Raw genomic sequence first — 19,080 nt, forward strand, 5'->3', positions numbered from 1 at the left:
GATTCTTATTAAATATCTATTTTTCATCCTCTTTCTGAGTAACCAGACCTTGGTTTCTTGGGGGGAAATATGCTCAATTAAAAGTACTCATCTCCTCAGAGATACAAACAGCCATGTGACCCAATTCTGGCCAATGAGTTATAAGTGGAAGTATTTTGTAGGCCTCGAGGAAAAATAATTGTCCTCTTGTTAAAAAAAAGAAAGACAGCTGGCTCATGCTCTCTGCCTTTCCCCTTCTTCCTGCTGGATGCAGACTTTATATAATGACTTGGAGCAGGGAGCCTGCGACCATGAGAACCAGTCACACTCGAGACAAGTTTATATATTTGCAAAACTCATCAAACTATACAGTTAAGACGGGTACATTTTACTGTATGGCAAATTAAACCTTAAGATACGTTTTTAAAAAAATCAGTTGCTGGACTAGACCATAATATTTAAACATATATTATGATTAACCTGTAGACCTTTTAAAAAATAGGAGCACACTAAATATTTGTTAGTTTCACTTAAATTATTTGCTAGTTCTATGGCTATTAGAACAATATAAAGTACCTGCTGGAGGAGAAAAACACACACCACAGCTGAAAAGACAAATACCCACTTACGCAGTATTTGTATACATGTCTATAGTTCTTTTGGGAAAAGATTAAGTCAGGAAGACCTGACTCAACAGTTCTAAGAAAAAGAAACAAATAATTTGCTAAGAAATAATAATATACTTTTTCCTTTTTAACTTGTTGTAAAAATCTGTAAAGAAATTTTCAGTATAGAAACTTAGTGATACCATCAGTTTTTAGCTAAAAAACAAAGAAAACAATGTGCATGTAGAAATACTGTGGACTCTTGATTAAAACATTTATAGAAGATATTAGTGATAAAATTAAATCAAAATAACAGATAGTCTAAACCAGTGTTTCACAAACCATGTTTTGGAGAAAAAAAGAGACCTGAGCATATTTCATGAAAAATGGGTATGATGTTAACTGAATTTAGGTGATGATAGTTTGAACAAGATCAAACAAGTTTTTTTACTTCTTTCTCATAGGCTTTAATGTGATAATGTGCACTGTGAATTCCCAAAAGAGGTTATACAGAATGCAGTGTATCCCAAACTTATTTCAGTCCAAGCATCTCACAGGACTTGGCTAAGAGAGAGTCACACTTCAGGAAACACTCTTGGAGGATGACAGCACAAGCCAAATCAAATGGGGTTTTTCCTACATATTTTGTTTTCATATCTCTGTTGGAGAAGGTAATTATGCATTTTATTTAAAATATCTCCTTTAAAAATACAAAACAGAATCTAAATTGTTAGTAAATTTTGACTTAACAAGGAAAAATGAATATTGCTCAGGTTTTCAGACTTACAAAATAACAAAGTATTATGTAGAGCTGGTCCACAAGCAGAACTGGCTCCACCTTTCAAGAACAATCAGCTACTAAAATCTGTGGGGTACATGCAACCAATTATGAGTCCTTTCTTTAGTGTAAAGAGACTTAGAATTTAGTCCTGGACTCTCATGTATAATAATCATACTACTTTGAAATGATAAAAGCTCAATTTCTTTAAGTATAAAGTACTGTAAAGCATAAAGTTGGACTACATAAGCTCTATGAAATTTTTTAGCTCTAAATACTCTATTTTCCAACTTACTACATTTGATATTTATTAAGCAAAGTAAAAGAGTATTTTGTTACAATATAACTTACGTATTTTCAAAATCATCATGAAGTATGAATTCTGTTTGTACAACATCTCCCTTATATTTATCACTTAAAACTTTAAATGTGAAATTCATTTTGGTAAAAAGCAAAATTTTATGTCCCTCTACTGTCTGAAATATACCTATATTTTAAATACATCTACGTCTATGAACTCGGGGGAGAGGGACAATGGACCACAGCTTAACAAAGTTTGGAATGTCTAAAAGCAGAGGATTATCATTCAGCCAGAAGCAAAGCAGATGAACATGCTGTGACTTTTCAACTGTTAACTATTTTCAAAAGCAAAGTTTAGCTTTAATATCATGAGAAAACAATGTTCCAGTGGACAAGTAAAAGGTGTAGTAGTTTTACAAATTTTCTTCAAGAAATTTTAATTACTTACCTGTAATGGACCCAAGATAGAGCTTGTTGTATACATAAAAAAGAGACGAAGATAACTCAGAACATTGGCAAATGCAAAAAGCCCTTCTGCCACCAGTGTAGGATGGAATGCATCCCAGTCCTTCCGATCAGCAAAATCATGAAACTAAGGTTAGGAAAAAAAAGCCAAAGATAAAACAGCTCTCTCAAGTTAGGAAAATAAAAAACAAATATTCTGACTGTTGAAAGAAAACTATTTTATGTCTCCTTGTGGGGGACTCGATTTATGTTTTATAAAGTTCTCTTCTTTTAATAGAAATAACATTGTTTTAAATAAATAAAAGATTTCTACATATGTGGGGCAATATCACTTGTGCTATATAAAGAGGTTTTCTCAGAAATTCCTATGTTTTAAAAAACTAATGTTTTAAAAACTTTCATTAGATTTTTTATGAATGAAATTTCTGCTAGTTTTTCTTAAATTCCACAACACAAACTTTAAGAATGTGTGCTGTCAATTAATTAGCTATCACATTAAATTAACCTAGCCCTTTGACTCAGGATTCTACAATGGCCCATATATGCTTTCTCCCTTCTAAATAACAAGAAAAAAAAGAGTGTATTATTATACTTTAGACATAGAATGACCACATGTTCCAATTGCCTGGGACAGTCCCAGATTACATACCAGTTTTCCTGGCATAATTATTAATTGTGCCCCCTTTCACTTGTAAAGTGTCTTGGTCTGAATAATAAACTATATGGACACCCTGCTTCTAGAACTAAAGAGACCAGTCTAAAAAAACCAATGACCATCAACCTTTCTATCAAACCATCTATCTATATATGATCTTTTTATTTTCTTAATAACTTCACAACTCTGGTCATGGAGCATACCTAATAAACATGTTTGGTACTACTGATCAATTACATGAATAGAGGTTTTTAATAAAGTGATATAAGATAACCAGTTTGCTTTCTCTGTAGTCTATAAATCAGTCAAAACCCAAAAAATATTATATAAATAGTTCCTTCAATGTGACGCCTCAGAATTCTAAACTCAGGTGTAAACAAAGATAGTTAACATAATCTCCATTACCTTTCCTGGGCTTTTAATAAATCTTTATAAAAGTAACATTATAAGATGTCTATAAGGTTAGATTTTTGTCAAATTTTAAATTTAAAAATATAGGAATCAGAAAATAACTAAATTTACATAACTTTTTAAGCTGTGTAAGATAATAGTCATGATTTGGAATGTGTAAAACACTATATAATGAGTTCCATTCAGATAAACTTTTTCCAGATAGATATAAAGATATCTAACACTAATCAATTTAAGTAACTTTGTGTTATACTTAGGTTAATGAGGTAATATATAGGTTAATGAGGTAAGTGAACCTAGCTCAGATTTAAGGAATTGGCATTTGGTAGAAAGAAAATGCCTAGACAGACCTGGATTTAAATCCAGTCTTGGTTTCTTACTGTGTGGTCTTGGACAAGTTATTTATTATCTCTGAGCTTCCTTTTCCTTATTTGCAAAATGGGGATAAGGACATCTGTCTCATAGAATCCCTGTGAGAATAAAATGAGATAAAGTATAGCAAGTATCAACCATGGTGCCTGGCATAAAATAGGTAATGAACATTTAATGGTAATTAACACCCTTGAAGCTATTAGAAAGGAAGGAAACAATGTGTACTATTCCCTTGCACAAGGATAGGTTTAGAATGAAAACACATCAGACACAGATTTGGGCCAAAGTAACTCTGAGATACATAGCTAAATATCCTGGGTTTTTCCTAAATAAATTTCACTTGTGCCTCCAGTTGACCTAGTTAATAGTCACCTTGTTGTGAGCAACCACTTTGAGGGCAAAGGTTGCCAAATAAAGTGAATTCATGACAAAACTGAGTTGATTACGTGATTCTTCTAAAAAGTCTTCCAACCCTTCATACCAGAGTCTTTTAATGTCTGACCAAATCATCCCTAAAAAAGGAAGAAAAAAAATCAGATAATGCTCTCTTCATTCAATAATAAACTAAAAAATACCTTAAGACTCAAAATACTAAATAAATAACACCTGTCAGTTGTAGCCTCATTCAGAAGAAAAAAATAACATTCAGTAAAATGTTCTTAAAATATGAAAGAAAATAACCTTAAGTTTCATATGACAATATCTTTCCCAGAGAGGGATTTTAATAAATGATGTGAAACAAGCATAAGAAAGCAAATTGATGTTAAATACAAAACCCCTAAAAGGCTCAGTTCCTGATTCTTTTCTCTGTCTACACTCACTCCTATAGTGACCTCATCCAGTCTAGTCTAACAGCTTTAAATACCATCTATGTGATAGACTTTCAAGTTTTTATCTCTGAACTCAACCTGTATTTACATAATAATAAATAGCTCTAAACTTCTTTCCTAAACTTAACTTGTATAGGTACTTGGCTACTCTACATCTCAAACTGGATGTCCTAACATGTCCAAACTGAACTCCTAATCTCTGCACCCAAATTCACTGCTCTTGAAGACTTCCCCATCTCACTTAATGGCAACTCCATCCTAGCTGCTCACTCTCAATGTCCTTGAATCATCCTTGACTGATATTCTTTTAAATCACACATTCAATGCAGTAGTAAGTCCTGCTGGCTTTACTTTCAAAATATAGTTAGGATCTAACCTTTCTCACCACTATTTCAACTTCAAGCCACTATCTTCTCTGGTCTGAATTACTGAAATAGCCTAGTCTCCCTGCTTCTACCCTGTTCTCCCTAAAATCTATTCTCAACATGACAATCAGAGTAACCCTTTTAAAATGCAAGTGCTACTTCTCTCCTCAAAACACTGTAGTAACCCCCAGAGGAGAAAGAATTAACTGCAGGAGAGAACTCTTTTCCCATGGGAAGAAAATCTCATGTTATCATCTATTTAAGTGTTGCCTTGGAAACATACTACATTAAGAAAAATATGGAAGGTCAGCTGTGTTCAAGATTGTTATAAAAACAACCACTGATTGGGAAACTGCATCTGGACTGGAGGACTATGAGTGGACTCATAGACCCTAAAAGTATACCCAACCAGGACTATATAAAAACATGTTGAGAAGCACAGGCCTCAGCTTCTCTGTGTGATGTCTCTCTTAATGTAAAGTGTGCATGTAGTGGGAGCTACATTCTGAGGCTTTCTAAGATATCCTGCTGCATTTATAAGAAATCCTGGTAGATTTCAGGCTTCTTTGGCTGGGGTAGCCCATACCCATGAATATGGCCTCATTCCACACAACTGAGTGTGCCCCTATGGGGCTGGGAAGCAGCCCCGTCTTTTGTAAGAACTGCCAATAAAGATATATTTGAAGCTGTCATGCTGACGTGCTCTATTTCCTGTCTTCTATCTTCCAAAGGTAAGTAAATCTGGTGCCAGGTTTTTGCCTATCGTGTCCGGCGAGTGCGAATGTTAATGAGAACCTAAGACCACCGCTGCTGACTGCAGAGTAGGCATTGCACCTTCCCTTACAGCTCATTTTATTCAGAGTCAAAACCAAATTCCCTACAATGGTCTACAAGACCCTACATTACCTCTTCTCTCTGATCTCCTCTCCTATCAATCTTTCCCTCCACTACTGGCCTCCTTGCTTCCTTGCTGTTCTCTGAACACACAAGACTCCTGCCTTAGGGCCTTTACATGGGCTCTTCCCTCTGGCTGGAAGCTCCTCACCCAGATATCCATTTGGCTAACTCCCTCACTTTGCATCTTTGCTCACCACCTACTCTGATCATCCTATTTAAAATTGCAAACCCCGTGCCCCTCACTCCCAATCCCCCAACTCTTCTTTCTTTTCCCTTAGTACTTATCACTTTTAAACAATGGATATAGTTTACTTATTATGTCTATTATTAACTGACTACCTTCCTCCCACTTCGGGTAAACTCTTCAAGGGTAAGAATCTTTGTTTTATCAACCAATGTCCTAAATGTCCTATATAGTGGCTGATACACAGTGGGTGCTCAAAAATTTGCTCAGTGAATAAATATACATAAATAAAAACCAACTGAACCAAATAACTCCCTTCCCCTTCTTTGGCCAGAAGTTTCTCCATAGTTTTATATTCCTGGGAGTAACAGAGAACAGTACTACAATCAAGAATAGCTTTATGACACATTCCTCCACTAAGGTTTTTTTTTTTTTTTTTTTAAAAACAGTGAGCGGGCCCCTCACTGTTGTGGCCTATCCCGTTGCGGAAAACAGGCTCTGGACGCGCAGGCTCGGCGGCCATGGCTCACGGGCCCAGCTGCTCTGCGGCATGTGGGATCTTCCCATACCAGGGCACGAACCTGTGTCGCCTGCGTTGGCAGGCGGACTCTCAACCACTGCGCCCCCAGGGAAGCCCCACTAAGGTATTTTTAAGGAGAATGTAAAGTGACAAAAGAACAGAGTGCTACAACCTAAATATGGATGAAGATCAAGTTAAGCCAATCAGAATCATCCTCTGACTTACCAGGGTACAGAGTAAGTCCCCTGGGAAACACATGAAGTATTCTCAAAATATCTGTTCGTAACATCTTAATTATACAGTACCCATATTTTATGTAGAAAAACATTTTGAAATATTTGCAGGTCTGACAGGGAAAACAGTTTTTAAAAATTCCACTTGGATGAGCTTCTATTTAAAATGAATAGATAAAAACTAACCAAAAATGTTAAACCAAATCGTTTACATTTTATTAACCCAAACACTGTAACAGTAGAACACTAAGCCAAGAAAGATGCTTACAGAAATAAGTGTTTTATTTCTGTAAAATGTAATATTATACCTAAAGGGAACGCTTGACAAAAATTACAACATGAATTGGAGAAGATTTTGATCATGAAAGGCAGACATATGAAAGAATATTAAGTACCACTGACAGTTTCCCAGCTCCTGTGCAATATCCCACACCAAAGTGAAGCTAATACACTTGATGTATTTCACATTTCTGAGCTGGATTGGAAGAACACAATAATTTTAAACTATTATAAGCAATGCAATCACTACACAATCAATGGACTACATTTTGGGGTCCTTTTTTGTTGTTTTTTAGAGTTAGTTAAGATTAGCAAACCGTAATCCCATTATTCTGGGAATTCCTCGAGGCTTGCTCCTAGGTCCTCTCTTCTTCTCATCTTATACTTTCTCAAGTGTCTCATGTGTGCCCAGTTTCATCTACAACATATATGCAGATTATTTGCATACTGCTAACTCAAGCTTAAACTTCTTCTTGAGCTCTAGACAATGATATCCAATTGTCTGACTGACATCTCTTTTGAATTTCTCGAAGGCTCTTCAACTTCAACATACCCAAAACCACACTCAGGATCTACTCTTTCACAAATCCCCAAACCTAGTACTCTTCTAGAATACTTAGGTTGCTTAATAATTTCCTCCTCCCCCACTTCATATATATATATTTATTTATTTATTTATTTCCATGTCCTACTGGCTTTACTTTGTAAATATCTCTCGAATCTGTTTCCTTCTCTTTCTATGGCAACAGGCGTCAGTCCAAGGCACCATCAGCTTTCATCTAGAGTACTGCAACAGGCTCCTTATCGGTCTTCCTCCACCTACTCTTGCCGCAGCCCTTCCTCCCAACCCGTTCTCTACGCTGTAGCCAGAACGATCTTTTCAACATGAAAATCTGATCATGTCACCCACCTACTTAAAAACGCCAGTGGTTTTCCACTGCTCTTAGTATAATGTCAAAATTACTTAATATGGCCAACAAGGCTGTCCATGGTCTAGTATAACATCCACTTCTATAGTTTCATCTCAAATCCCACTTCCCTTGTCCTCCTGCCTCCAGCCTTTACGCAGTCCCTTCTTTGCATCAGCCTAGAATATTTTTCTCTCCCAATTCTCCTACAATACCTTTCTTTCCCAATTCTCCAAGTGGACTCCTATTTATCCTTTAAATCTTAGCTTATTTATCACTTCTTCAAGATAGACTTTCCAACCCCCTGAGTAGGTAAAATGCCCTTATAAAATGCTTGCTCTCCTAGCTCCATGACCTTTACTTAGTAGCACTTAACTCGTGTAATTTTTTATTTTATCTGTGTGATTTTCAAGTTATTGGGTGTTTTTCTTTTAAACAATAATTAGACCATAAGCTCCATGAGTGTTGGGCCATATCTGTTTCTGCCTGTGCTTGGACAAAATAGGTAGACAACATTTCAAAATATACATTTCTGTAAGGGCTGTTCTATTATATTCCAATGGTAAAAAATTAAGTAAATGGATACCATTAATATTCTGTGGATTCATCAACACATTGTTTTCTTTTTTTCTACCTTGCTTTTCATAATTTAACCCTACTTTTTTCCTGGAGGGCTAAGGAAAAGAACAGGAAACAAATGTACAGAAGCCAGGCATTATGAGTCAGAAGTCCCTGTGCTCATTGCATGAAAAAGTAAATTGAACCAAGGAGTGACTTTGAACAAGTAGGCAAATGATTCCTACATGTTTCCTCAGAGCAAGTTCAGATCTATATATTTAAGGAAGTCAGAATGATCTAAAGACATAACAGGTTCAGAAAACATCCTTGGCAAGGTTTATTCGTATCTAACTGTTTCAAAGCAGAAGCTGTGCTGAGAAAAGAAAAATACTTCCAGGAATTTTAATGGCATAATTCATACTGCACTCTTCTACTGAGACAGAATATGTTTAGAAAATTAATAATATTGTGTGTGTGTGTGTGTGTGTGTGTGTTCAGGGCCATTGTGATTAGAAAAGAGTAGCCACAGTTTTACCATTTGTTGTGAAATTCAGTGACAGCAGCAATATTTATGCTATCCAAGGAGTGGTATGACTCTGACTTCAGTGAGTTTTTACTCACTGCTAAGAAATATAAATTTTACTTCTTATACAGACTTGGCTACAGACGTTCATTTTACAAAACAAAGAAAATTTTTTTTCACTCTCACTACTATTTAAACAATAGATTATAGATAAATAATATAAATTTTCCCTTTTTTATGACTAAGGTATATATTACAATCTTTCAGAAGTAGTTTAAATAAAGGGGAAAAGTGCTTCTAAGAGATTCCTTTCAGCCTAACCTACCCAATTAAAAATATAAACAAATTTCACACTGAAAAGATCTACAACAATGCAATTTGGAGTCAAATATGATAAAGTATAAATTATTTCCTAAATTAAAATATTAAATTTTAGATAAGATAGTGGAAATATCAGAAACATGAAAATATTAACAAGAAATTATTTAATTCTCTTTAGCCTAAAGTTCAAATGTGTATTATTTTTACTGTATCTACCTAATTTTAAACATTAATGCATAACTCTGATGTAAGATCAAGTTACTTGAAATGAACTGATTTCCAAATAAAAATAAAAATCCCAAAATACACTTTTATATCTGAAGAACTAAAAGTGAGCATTGTACATTAACTCTTCTTAAATTATTTAATAACTGAAACAGTCAAGAACATATTAATCAATCAGTGCTTCATAACATAGAAAAGAATAAATTTCAGTATTCCTTTTACTCTATAGCAAATAGTAAAGAAAAAAAAAAAAAGGTGGGAAATGCTGAGGTTAAAAACAAGGTTGAAGATCCAGAGGGAAATAATAAAGGGGATGTCATTAAAAGACCATAAATAGACAATGTAATTATACCTCAACTTCCCTCCTCCTCCCACCTCTCCCAAAAAGGGCAAGGGCAGTAAAAACTGCAGAAGATCATTAAAATATTTATGATACATCATAATACTTATTAAAAAAACAATTTTTAGAAAATAAAATGTCTTTTTTTTTTAAACTGTCATTTCTAAAGAGATCTGGCTGTCATTACAAAGAACTGATTTATAGAGTGAGTCACCAGGGAATGTTTTATCTATATAAGGTAATATGTAACTATAAAAGTTCATAGGTTCTTAAAAGAAAAGCTAATGATATAATAAAACAAAATAGTTAACTCTTAAAATGCAACCGAGTATAAAATGTATTATTACATTTCAAAATACCTAAGAAAATGTTCATATTCTTATAACAAAAAAATTCATCAGCAAAATTTGTTTTTCTGTTTTAACAATCATGAACAATTTTAGCAACTGAGAAAGAATTTTTAACTTCCATGTAATTAAGTAATATTAAGTAAGAGATCTGCTTCCTTATCATCAAGTTCAAGAACATTTATCTTTAAAAAAAAATGTTAGTTACGTCTTCAATGATCATGGAAGCATTCAAATTCTTCCTGTATAAACAGTGTAAAATTACAAGTTGAAGGCAGCTTATAATGCCACCAAGCAAGGGAGAGTTAATGGGCTAAATAAAGGCAGAACCTTTTAAACTAACTTGATACTTACCAATAATCCACAGTATAAGAAGATAGTCTATTCTTTCAAGGGCTGGCCCCATTGTGTTTTTCTTATCTTCATTGTAGACAAGAGAGTATAGGTTTAATAACAGCAGAAATGTAAAATATGATGCTCCATGAATAATAAATTTCATAAAAGGTGTGTGAATAATTCTGCCAAACTGAGATTTGGGAGCTATCAAATAACAAAGTGACAAAACTGGCCAAAACATGCCAACTGTCAACACAGTCATTATCTTCTTACAGGTAGGCTTACGTCGGTAACCTGACATCTGTCCAAACCAAACAGTGTTCAGGAACTGCTGACAGTTGGACTGGGAGACAAACTGAAAACGAAGCACACACATATAAAAAAAGTAAAATATAACTTGTAAATACGATCTGATAGTACTATTATTTAATTGATAGTCAAAGTTTTAATAATAGTTTGAAATCAATTCTATACAGTCCAGTTCTTTTTGTTTTGTTTTCTTACGTGTAATAAAAGAGTGTGGTGGTTAAGAGCATAGACTCTGGAGCCAGATTACCTAGATTCAAATCCAGGCTCTGCCACTTAGTTACTAAATGACCTTGAGCAAGTTTTTAAATCTCTCTAAGCCTCAAATTCCCCATCTATAAAATGGGGATAATAATAGTATCTAGTCATACACTTGTTATGAGGATTAAATGTAAAGCTCTTAGAACAGTGCCTGGTCATAGCATGCACTATATAAATATTAGCGATTATTACTAGCCTACTCAGCCATTTCAAAACGTTTAACTTATAAAGACTCATAACAGTGTTTATGAAACTTCAAAATTAACAAGCACAATCCACAGAAAGAGACTTCAGCCTAGAAAAACTGATGATTTCAGTTATAAGAAACCAAGATGTCAAGATAGCAAAGCAATTAAAGTCTAAACATCAGATATTTCTATGCTCCACGAAAACACTGAGAATTTCTTAAAATGTATTAAAGATACTCTTAAATCTTCTTAAAATGGAATTCTATGTGAGAAGAAAAGGAAAAATATTCCCAAATAAGAGGAAAATTCTAGTTCAAGTATAGAAATGAATTTACCAAAGTTTACGAAGCTTTTTAGTTTACAAAATTCAGAAGCAATATTTTCCCAATATAATGCTCACGTTGTGAAGTATAAGTTAAGGATTCTGATAACTCTGGACACAATAATGTAATCAGGTTTGAAATCACCGAAGTAAAGCACAAGTGATCATAATATCATTCAGATATTAAATAATATTTGGTCAATGTCCTGTTTTAAAATGATTTATCCCAAGATAGAATATAATCTATAGAATGCAACACTGTAGTTTAAAAAAGTAGACAGAGTTTTGTTGTTCTTTATTGTGCTTATCAAGAAATTTCCTAATATATCAATACTACACCTATTTTTGGTAGTTAAGTCTTCATTATTTATCCTTCTGCTTAGATTCCAGTGTTGTTAGGGAATCGTAATTTGTCCCTCAAGAGGAAATATCAGGGAGGAAAATAGCTTTTCTTCCCACCAACTACCCAGTTTAGTAGCATCCCAAACTTAGTGGTTTCATCCTTCCCCTGAGTATCAAAGCAATCTCAGGCGTGACTGCTGCCCTTGCCATTCCTCTATATAATGATGATTTAATTAACAGTAATGTTAAATATGTAATTGGAAGGACAAATTTTCAATTGGAGATGTTCTAAGTCTGTGGTGGTTTTAAAACATAGACACAAATTCTTTGATACTCCTCTCATCAATAGGTGGGCTACCAATATTACCTACCCTTCAATTCAACAAGCTTATGATTCCTTTAACCAGTAGATTCTGGAAGAAGTGATGCTATGTGACTTCTGAAGGTAGGTCTTAAAAGGCCATTCAGCTTCCACCTTACTTGAGAAACACTTGCTCTTGAAGCCAAAAGCTGGCAGGTAAAAAGTCCTACCACCCTGAAGCCACCATGCTATGAAGAAGACCAGGCTACATGAAGGCACTCCGGTCAGCCCTCAGAGGCTACTCAGACCATCCCCCTGCAGCCAGCCCACCGTGAAAGCCATGCCCCTCCAAGGTTCCAGTCCTAGGTTCTTAGGAGACCCACCCTCTATGGACCCACCCACCTGAGCACCCAGCCCACTCAGAGCTCCCTGTTTGAATCCTCAGCTGCTGCTCAGGCACCAGACATATGAGTGAAGAAGCCTCTCGAATGATTGTAGCCCCCCATCATTTGAGCTATCTCCAGCTGAGTCCTTGACATGGAGAGGCAGAGACAAATCAGCCTTGCTGTGTCCTTTCCTAATTCTTGACCTAAAGAACCCAAGAGCATAATAAAATGATCATGAAATTACTACAAAATGACCATGAAATATTGTTTTATGCCACTAAGTATCACAGTAGTTTGTTATTCAGGATGTATGACCTGAACAAAGTCTACCAACTATTTGGAAAAATATTATCTTCCCCTTTGATTATTTTTAGAATTCTAGTTTAAAAAACTAATTTACATTTTCATTAATTCTTAAAATTACAGAGTATCTTCCTTCCAACTAAAAATATTACCACTGCTTCTTTTTCCTTTTCTCTATTCTTCTTTAGAATGGAACACCTGGTTATCCTCTGTGAGTTCTTCAGGGAAATACATATATATATCATTAGGAAACTGCCTCTTAGTTTTTTCTTCCCTTACCAGGATAATCTTGGTTCTTTCCACCTTTCTTTGAGGTTCTTTTGCCAAGCACTTAAGTTGGTTTTGTATCTTTGTTATATCTTCATTCTATCATTTTCTAGTATTTTGTGTCTATTTTAGGTTGTGCAACACATAAGTAAATAAATTAACATAAGATCTAGTCAAAATGTATGTTAGGGGAAGATTACATCAGGGTTCCTATTTTCTCTGTTTCTACATATACATATTAGCATTTATTTCCTTTTAAAGCCACATAGGTATGTTGCTGATTTATAATCTTACAGCTACACTGATCCAAATTCTTGTACTTAATTTTTTTTTCCTATAAATGGTCTACCTTAAGCAAGAACGCTGCAGTACTAGAAAAATTATAGGATTTGAAGCCAGAGATCTAGATAAGAAATATAATATTGGGGTTATTTTATTTTATTATTTGCTTAACATCTTTATTGGAGTACAATTGCTTTACAATGGTGTGTTAGCTTCTGCTTTATAATCTAGGTAATTTTAAAGTAAACATCTTATAATTCCTTTATCAATCTCCTGAGTCACAAAGCTTTGGGAGGCTCAAACTGTCAACCAAGATAATCAAAAACTCTGTCCCGGGCTTCCCTGGTGGCGCAGTGGTTGAGAGTCCGCCTGCCGATGCAGGGGACACGGGTTCGTGCCCCAGTTCGGGAAGATCCCACATGCCGCAGAGCGGCTGGGCCCGTGAGCCATGGCCGCTGAGCCTGGGCGTCCGGAGCCTGTGCTCCGCAACGGGAGAGGCCACAACAGTGAGAGGCCCACATACCGGTTAAAAAACAAAAACAAAAACAAAAAAACAAAAAAAAACTCTGTCCCTAGCACCAAAGGTCCTATATCTTGCCTTCTACCATAATCTGTTTGGGGCCCCATTTTTATATTAATATAAATTTGATAAGCAAGTTTTATTCCAATATCTACGTTGATAGTAAGAATAATGGGTCTTGGAAGAAATACCTTAAAAGTACCATTTACCAACACCCTCTACTGAACATCATTATCTACATATAAATATCCAGGTCTAATAAATTATCTCAAAAAATGAAGTTAAAAATGCATACCTTCCTTCTTCAAGTTCCTGGATCATGTGCATGTGAGTGTATGGGGAGTAGAAATAGGTATTTCCCTTAATAGGAAGGGATGATGCCAGAGAGCCAGATTCAACTTAGTTATCATAGCATACGTCTCTCCACCTTTGGGTTTCACAATGAATTAACAAATAAGAATAAGGAACATAATATCTGATATTTTATTTTTAAACAGAAAGGCCCTATTACTATAGAAAGGACTACTTATAAGCGATCAATAATACAAACGCATGACAGACAAAACACAAGATGGAAACTTCATTAGGAAGGCGTTTACTCTACAGGATCTTACCTGCATAGCTACTATATAGCAAAAACATTACATTAACATCCATATTATTATTATCAATGTTAATTGTTAAAAATAATAGCAACTACCATTTATTGAGTACTTGCTTAACGCTTATACTCATTGTACTAAACTCTAAATATATATATCTTTAATTAATTCTTAAAACTAAAGCTCAGACAGGTTCAATAACTTTCCCATGGACACAGTTTTTATGAAGCAGAACTAGGATCTCAACCTAGATGTATTGCTCCAAAGCCTTTGTTCTGAGCCACCAGACTACTGTGGAGGAAATCATTTAAATATGTCACAGAAAACCTCATACCTCCTTTTGGTTATATTTGATAGCAAGTTTTAGACGACTTAAATTCATTCTTTCTTCTAGTAGTCCCCGTTTGTCAAGAGGCTCATCACTAGATGTATGGTTTAGGATAACTTCTAATTCGCGAGAATTCCGGGCTTGTGCAAGTAAATCTTTAGCAAACATTTTACATTGCCGGGCTAGTTCCTCATAATCATTCCTGCAAAGTGCAACAGTCTATTATTAGAAATGTCACTTCCATCTTCTAATTAAGCTGTTTTCACTAGAACATTTTTTACTCAGTAACATTTTAATTCTGATACTGCTACACAACATCTTTTGTGCTGATAGTCAAAGGAACCTACTGGTGCATAAATTCTCCATAGCTTTGGGGAAAATTGTAACACATTTATGTTCTCTGTGTTCACACTGATAACCTTAGGTAAGCACAATGTTTTCTTACATATACTGATATTCCTAGAAGTTCTAATAATATTTGTCAACCAGCTCTTCACTTAACTCATTTGCCCTCATTCTATAATAGTTTTGTATAAAGCTTCCTTTTATATTATTTATCTAAACAATAGATAGTAATATCTTGATGCTATCCAATAAATATTATTATATAATTTTTAACTGGAAGTTTTATCAAGGATAGTCTACAACATGTTTATGCTACTTCTGATATTAAAATAGTATTGTTTCATTTTTAAAGTGCTCATTTAAACAAGATTCAAGTTAGAAAGAAAACTACTGAAACACACCTAGTACAGAATTCTCTTTCAGAATCACTATTCCTTGAAAGTTAGGACTTACCTGCTCATTAAAGGTAAGCCTAAATCACTTCTGAGTAACTAAGAAGTTTTAGTAGATAGTTCTTTTTAAAATATCAATTACATTAAGCTTATGCCTGAGTGGAACAACTTAAGAATAAAGTTAGAAATAAATAATTATGAATTAATTGGGGTTATATTTCAGAAAATAATTTTTCATTCAGTTTTTTTAAAGGGAAAGGAAGGGAAAATAGGGAGATTTCCCATTGATTAATTTTTTTTTTCCAATGGGATTTTCCATGAACTGGCTGCATAGAATTATAACTCAAGGAATTAAAAAGTTTTCCTCACCAGCTAACATTTTTTCATCCATTCTTGCCACTTACTATGTAACCAAATTATCTAAGAATAAGTAGTTGAATTTCTTTTTTAAAAAAATAAATAAATTTATTTATTTATTTATTTATCTTTGGCTGCGTTGCTGCATATAGGCTTTCTCTAGTTGTGGTGAGCAGGGGCTACTCTTCATTGCATTGCGCGGGCTTCTCACTGTGGTGGCTTCACTTGTTGCAGAGCATGGGCTCTAGGCACGCGGGCTTCAGTAGTTGTGGTGCACAGGCTTAGCTGCTCCGCAGCATGTGGGATCTTCCCGGACCAGGGATCGAAACCATGTCCCCTGCATTGGCAGGTGGATTCTTAACCAATGCGCCACCAGGGAAGCCCAGCAGTTGAATTAACAAACAACATATTACCTACTTCTTGGTCTAGGAATCTAATTGCAGTCTAATCAATTTTATGTCTACATGCTATGTTTCTCCTACTAGAAAATCTCACCAAACAGTGAAAAGGGACAAAGTCTGGGTGTGTGGAATATACCTGACATACAGAAAGCATTCTATATGCTTCTGAAAGTTATGAAGGATCGGGCTCCAAGGATGATTACAGAATCTAGGAATGAAGGGAGTAGGACAGAGAGCAGTTATAAATAAGTTTTTTCTTGCTTAAGGCTACCATTCCCACTACTCTTCACACTGCCTTAGAATGCCTCCGGCAATGCTGAACAAAGTAGGGATTTAAGGGTGGTGGAAGAGTGGAAGAAGGAAGATGGGGAAGGAGTGACGTAAGTGGTACTGGGGTCTATTCCACTGAGGGAAAAGGAAAATCCCAAGTATGTGGCAGCAAGGTTTGGTCATTTTGGATCAAATGTAGATAAATAAATGATAATTTGGCCTATGAAAAAACTCAGGCTGAAAATATTCTGGAAAACAAAGAGACAATTTACAATTTCCAGGGCTTCCTTGGTGGCGCAGTGGTTAATAATCCCCCTGCCAATGCAGGGGACATGGGTTCGAACCCTGGTCCGAGAAGATCCCAAATGCCGCGGAGCAACTAAACCCATGTGCCACAACTACTGAGCCTGCACTCTAGAGCCCGTGAGCCACAACTACCGAGCCTGTATGCTGCAACTACTGAAGCTCATGCACCTAGAGCCCATGCTCCGCAACAAGAGAAGCCACTGCATTGCAATGAAGAGTAGCCTCCGCTCACCACAACTAGAGAAAGCCTGTGCACAGCAACGAAGACCCAACACAGCCAAAAGTAAATAAATAAAATATATTTTTTAAAAAAATTTACAATTTCCATTCATTCCCACCTGAATTCCACCTCCACAAGGCTTAGTTCTTTTAAATCAGCACTAAGTTCAAATGCTCGTAGAATTGGATCCTCCTCTGTTAACATTATTAAAGCTGGACTGGCCAAGCAGCGATATATATCAAGACGAAACCTGTGATAAAATTTGATTCCATAATGTAAAACAAATTTATTAGATAAATATGATCAGTATCTTTAGCCTATAATTTTCATAAATTTAAAGTATTATAAAATTAAAAGAAAATAAAACAACTATAAAATACTTATTATAAGGTAACCTAAAGAAAAAGACTTAAAAATAAATATTTTGAAATATAAATATTGCAATTTTTTATATCTACTTCTTATAAAGAAATTGTTTTAGTATTTGTTTTCATAGATTCAAAACTCTGTATCCTTCAATTCAATTTAATTAAAAAATTTCTATTCCTGAACTCAGTATTATTTTAAATGAAATATGTTAATAACTAATACATTTTGAATATGATATGGATGATCATTAAATTTTCCTTCCCCAGTGATAAGTTTACTTTAATATGCTACATATATATAACACATGACTCATTCAACCAGGTTATTTTTGAAAGACCTTTCAAATCTTAAGAATGATTTGAATGAAATTTGAATGAAATCATTGATTTATGTCTAACCTCTAACTAATAGAAAAGTACTCCCTTTACCTTCTGTAAACTAATTAATGTTTATAATCAATATCTAAATAGGAACCAAGTCAGAAAAATTTTGCTATAATTCTTTCATTTATAAATATATAATTCTTAATTTAAAATTTGATAGGTATTATATAAATATTTTTTCTTTTAAATACAAATTTAATATATGCTTGTTTAAAAAAAAGCAAGCAGTTTAGAAACATAATGCTCCCCAATTCTCCTCCTTCCACCAACTCCACTCCTCAAAGAGAGTCACATTTCAGAGAGTTATGAAAATCTTTCCTGATATTTTCTATTCACACACAAACATAATCAGACACACTGTGTACAGGGACAACTATTTCTTCTTTTTTCTTTTCTGAGTATGTTTATTGATTTTTATCAATTTTTGGTTATTCATAAGGAATCAGCTTTCATGCTACTTTTGTGACAAGCCTACAACCCTAAAATTCTTAGGTGAAATTTATTGCATCTGAATTTCCATGACACTTTTTAAAGTTTTTTTCTTCTTTTATTTCTTTTTTTAAATTAATTTTTATTGCAGTATGGTTGCTTTACAATGTTGTGTTAGCCTCCACTGCACAACAAAATGAACCTGCCATACATACAGATATCCTCTCCCTTTTGGGCTTCCCTCCCATTTAGGTCACCACAGAGCATTAGGTAGAGCTCCCTGTGCTGTACAGTATGTTCCCATCAGTTGTCTGTTTTATACATAGTATCAGTAATGGATATGTGTCAGTCTCCCAATTCCTCCCACCCTACCCCTTTCCCCCTTGGTATCCATACATTTGTTCTCTACATCTGTGTCTCTATTTCTGCTTTGCAAATAAGATCATCTGTACCACTTTTTTAGATTCCACATATACGCGTTATTATACCATATTTGCTTTTCTCTTTCTGATTTACTTCACTCTGTGTGACATTCTCTAGAAGGGACAACTATTTCTATGTCACTACATATAGAGTCATCTCGTTATTTCCTAAAACTGGATGGTTTTCCATTTGATGGCAGTCCATCCAATCTCCATTAATGGAACTTTAGGTTGTTTCTGATTTTTTACTTCCATACATAATGTAAAACTGATTATTCTTTAGTTCATATACCCTTTGCACATTCAGAACTGCTGGATAAAACACCATGTGCATTTTAAATTCTGGT

At 34.7% G+C, this 19,080-nt stretch overlaps 1 protein-coding gene across 6 annotated transcripts in view; it reads right to left on the reverse strand.

Moving 5' to 3' along the window:
- TRPC1 (transient receptor potential cation channel subfamily C member 1) overlaps positions 1-19,080 on the reverse strand; it is a 63,822-nt gene that overhangs the window by 19,335 nt on the left and 25,407 nt on the right. For 4 of the 6 annotated variants that reach the window (XM_060149688.1, XM_060149687.1, XM_060149690.1 and 1 more), the window contains 5 exons: positions 17,249-17,380; positions 14,846-15,041; positions 10,450-10,786; positions 3,938-4,077; positions 2,111-2,254 (listed from right to left, as the gene is read on the reverse strand). In XM_060149688.1, the coding sequence (XP_060005671.1) occupies positions 2,111-2,254; positions 3,938-4,077; positions 10,450-10,786; positions 14,846-15,041; positions 17,249-17,380 (949 nt within the window). Of the gene's footprint in view, positions 1-2,110; positions 2,255-3,543; positions 3,862-3,937; positions 4,078-10,449; positions 10,787-14,204; positions 14,284-14,845; positions 15,042-17,248; positions 17,381-19,080 lie in introns of those variants that run through there. The other 2 variants (XM_060149691.1, XM_060149692.1) reach the window with 2 other exon arrangements.

This window comes from Lagenorhynchus albirostris, chromosome 5, assembly GCF_949774975.1.
Source record: "Lagenorhynchus albirostris chromosome 5, mLagAlb1.1, whole genome shotgun sequence".
In the NCBI taxonomy this organism is placed as follows: Eukaryota; Metazoa; Chordata; class Mammalia; order Artiodactyla; family Delphinidae; genus Lagenorhynchus; species Lagenorhynchus albirostris.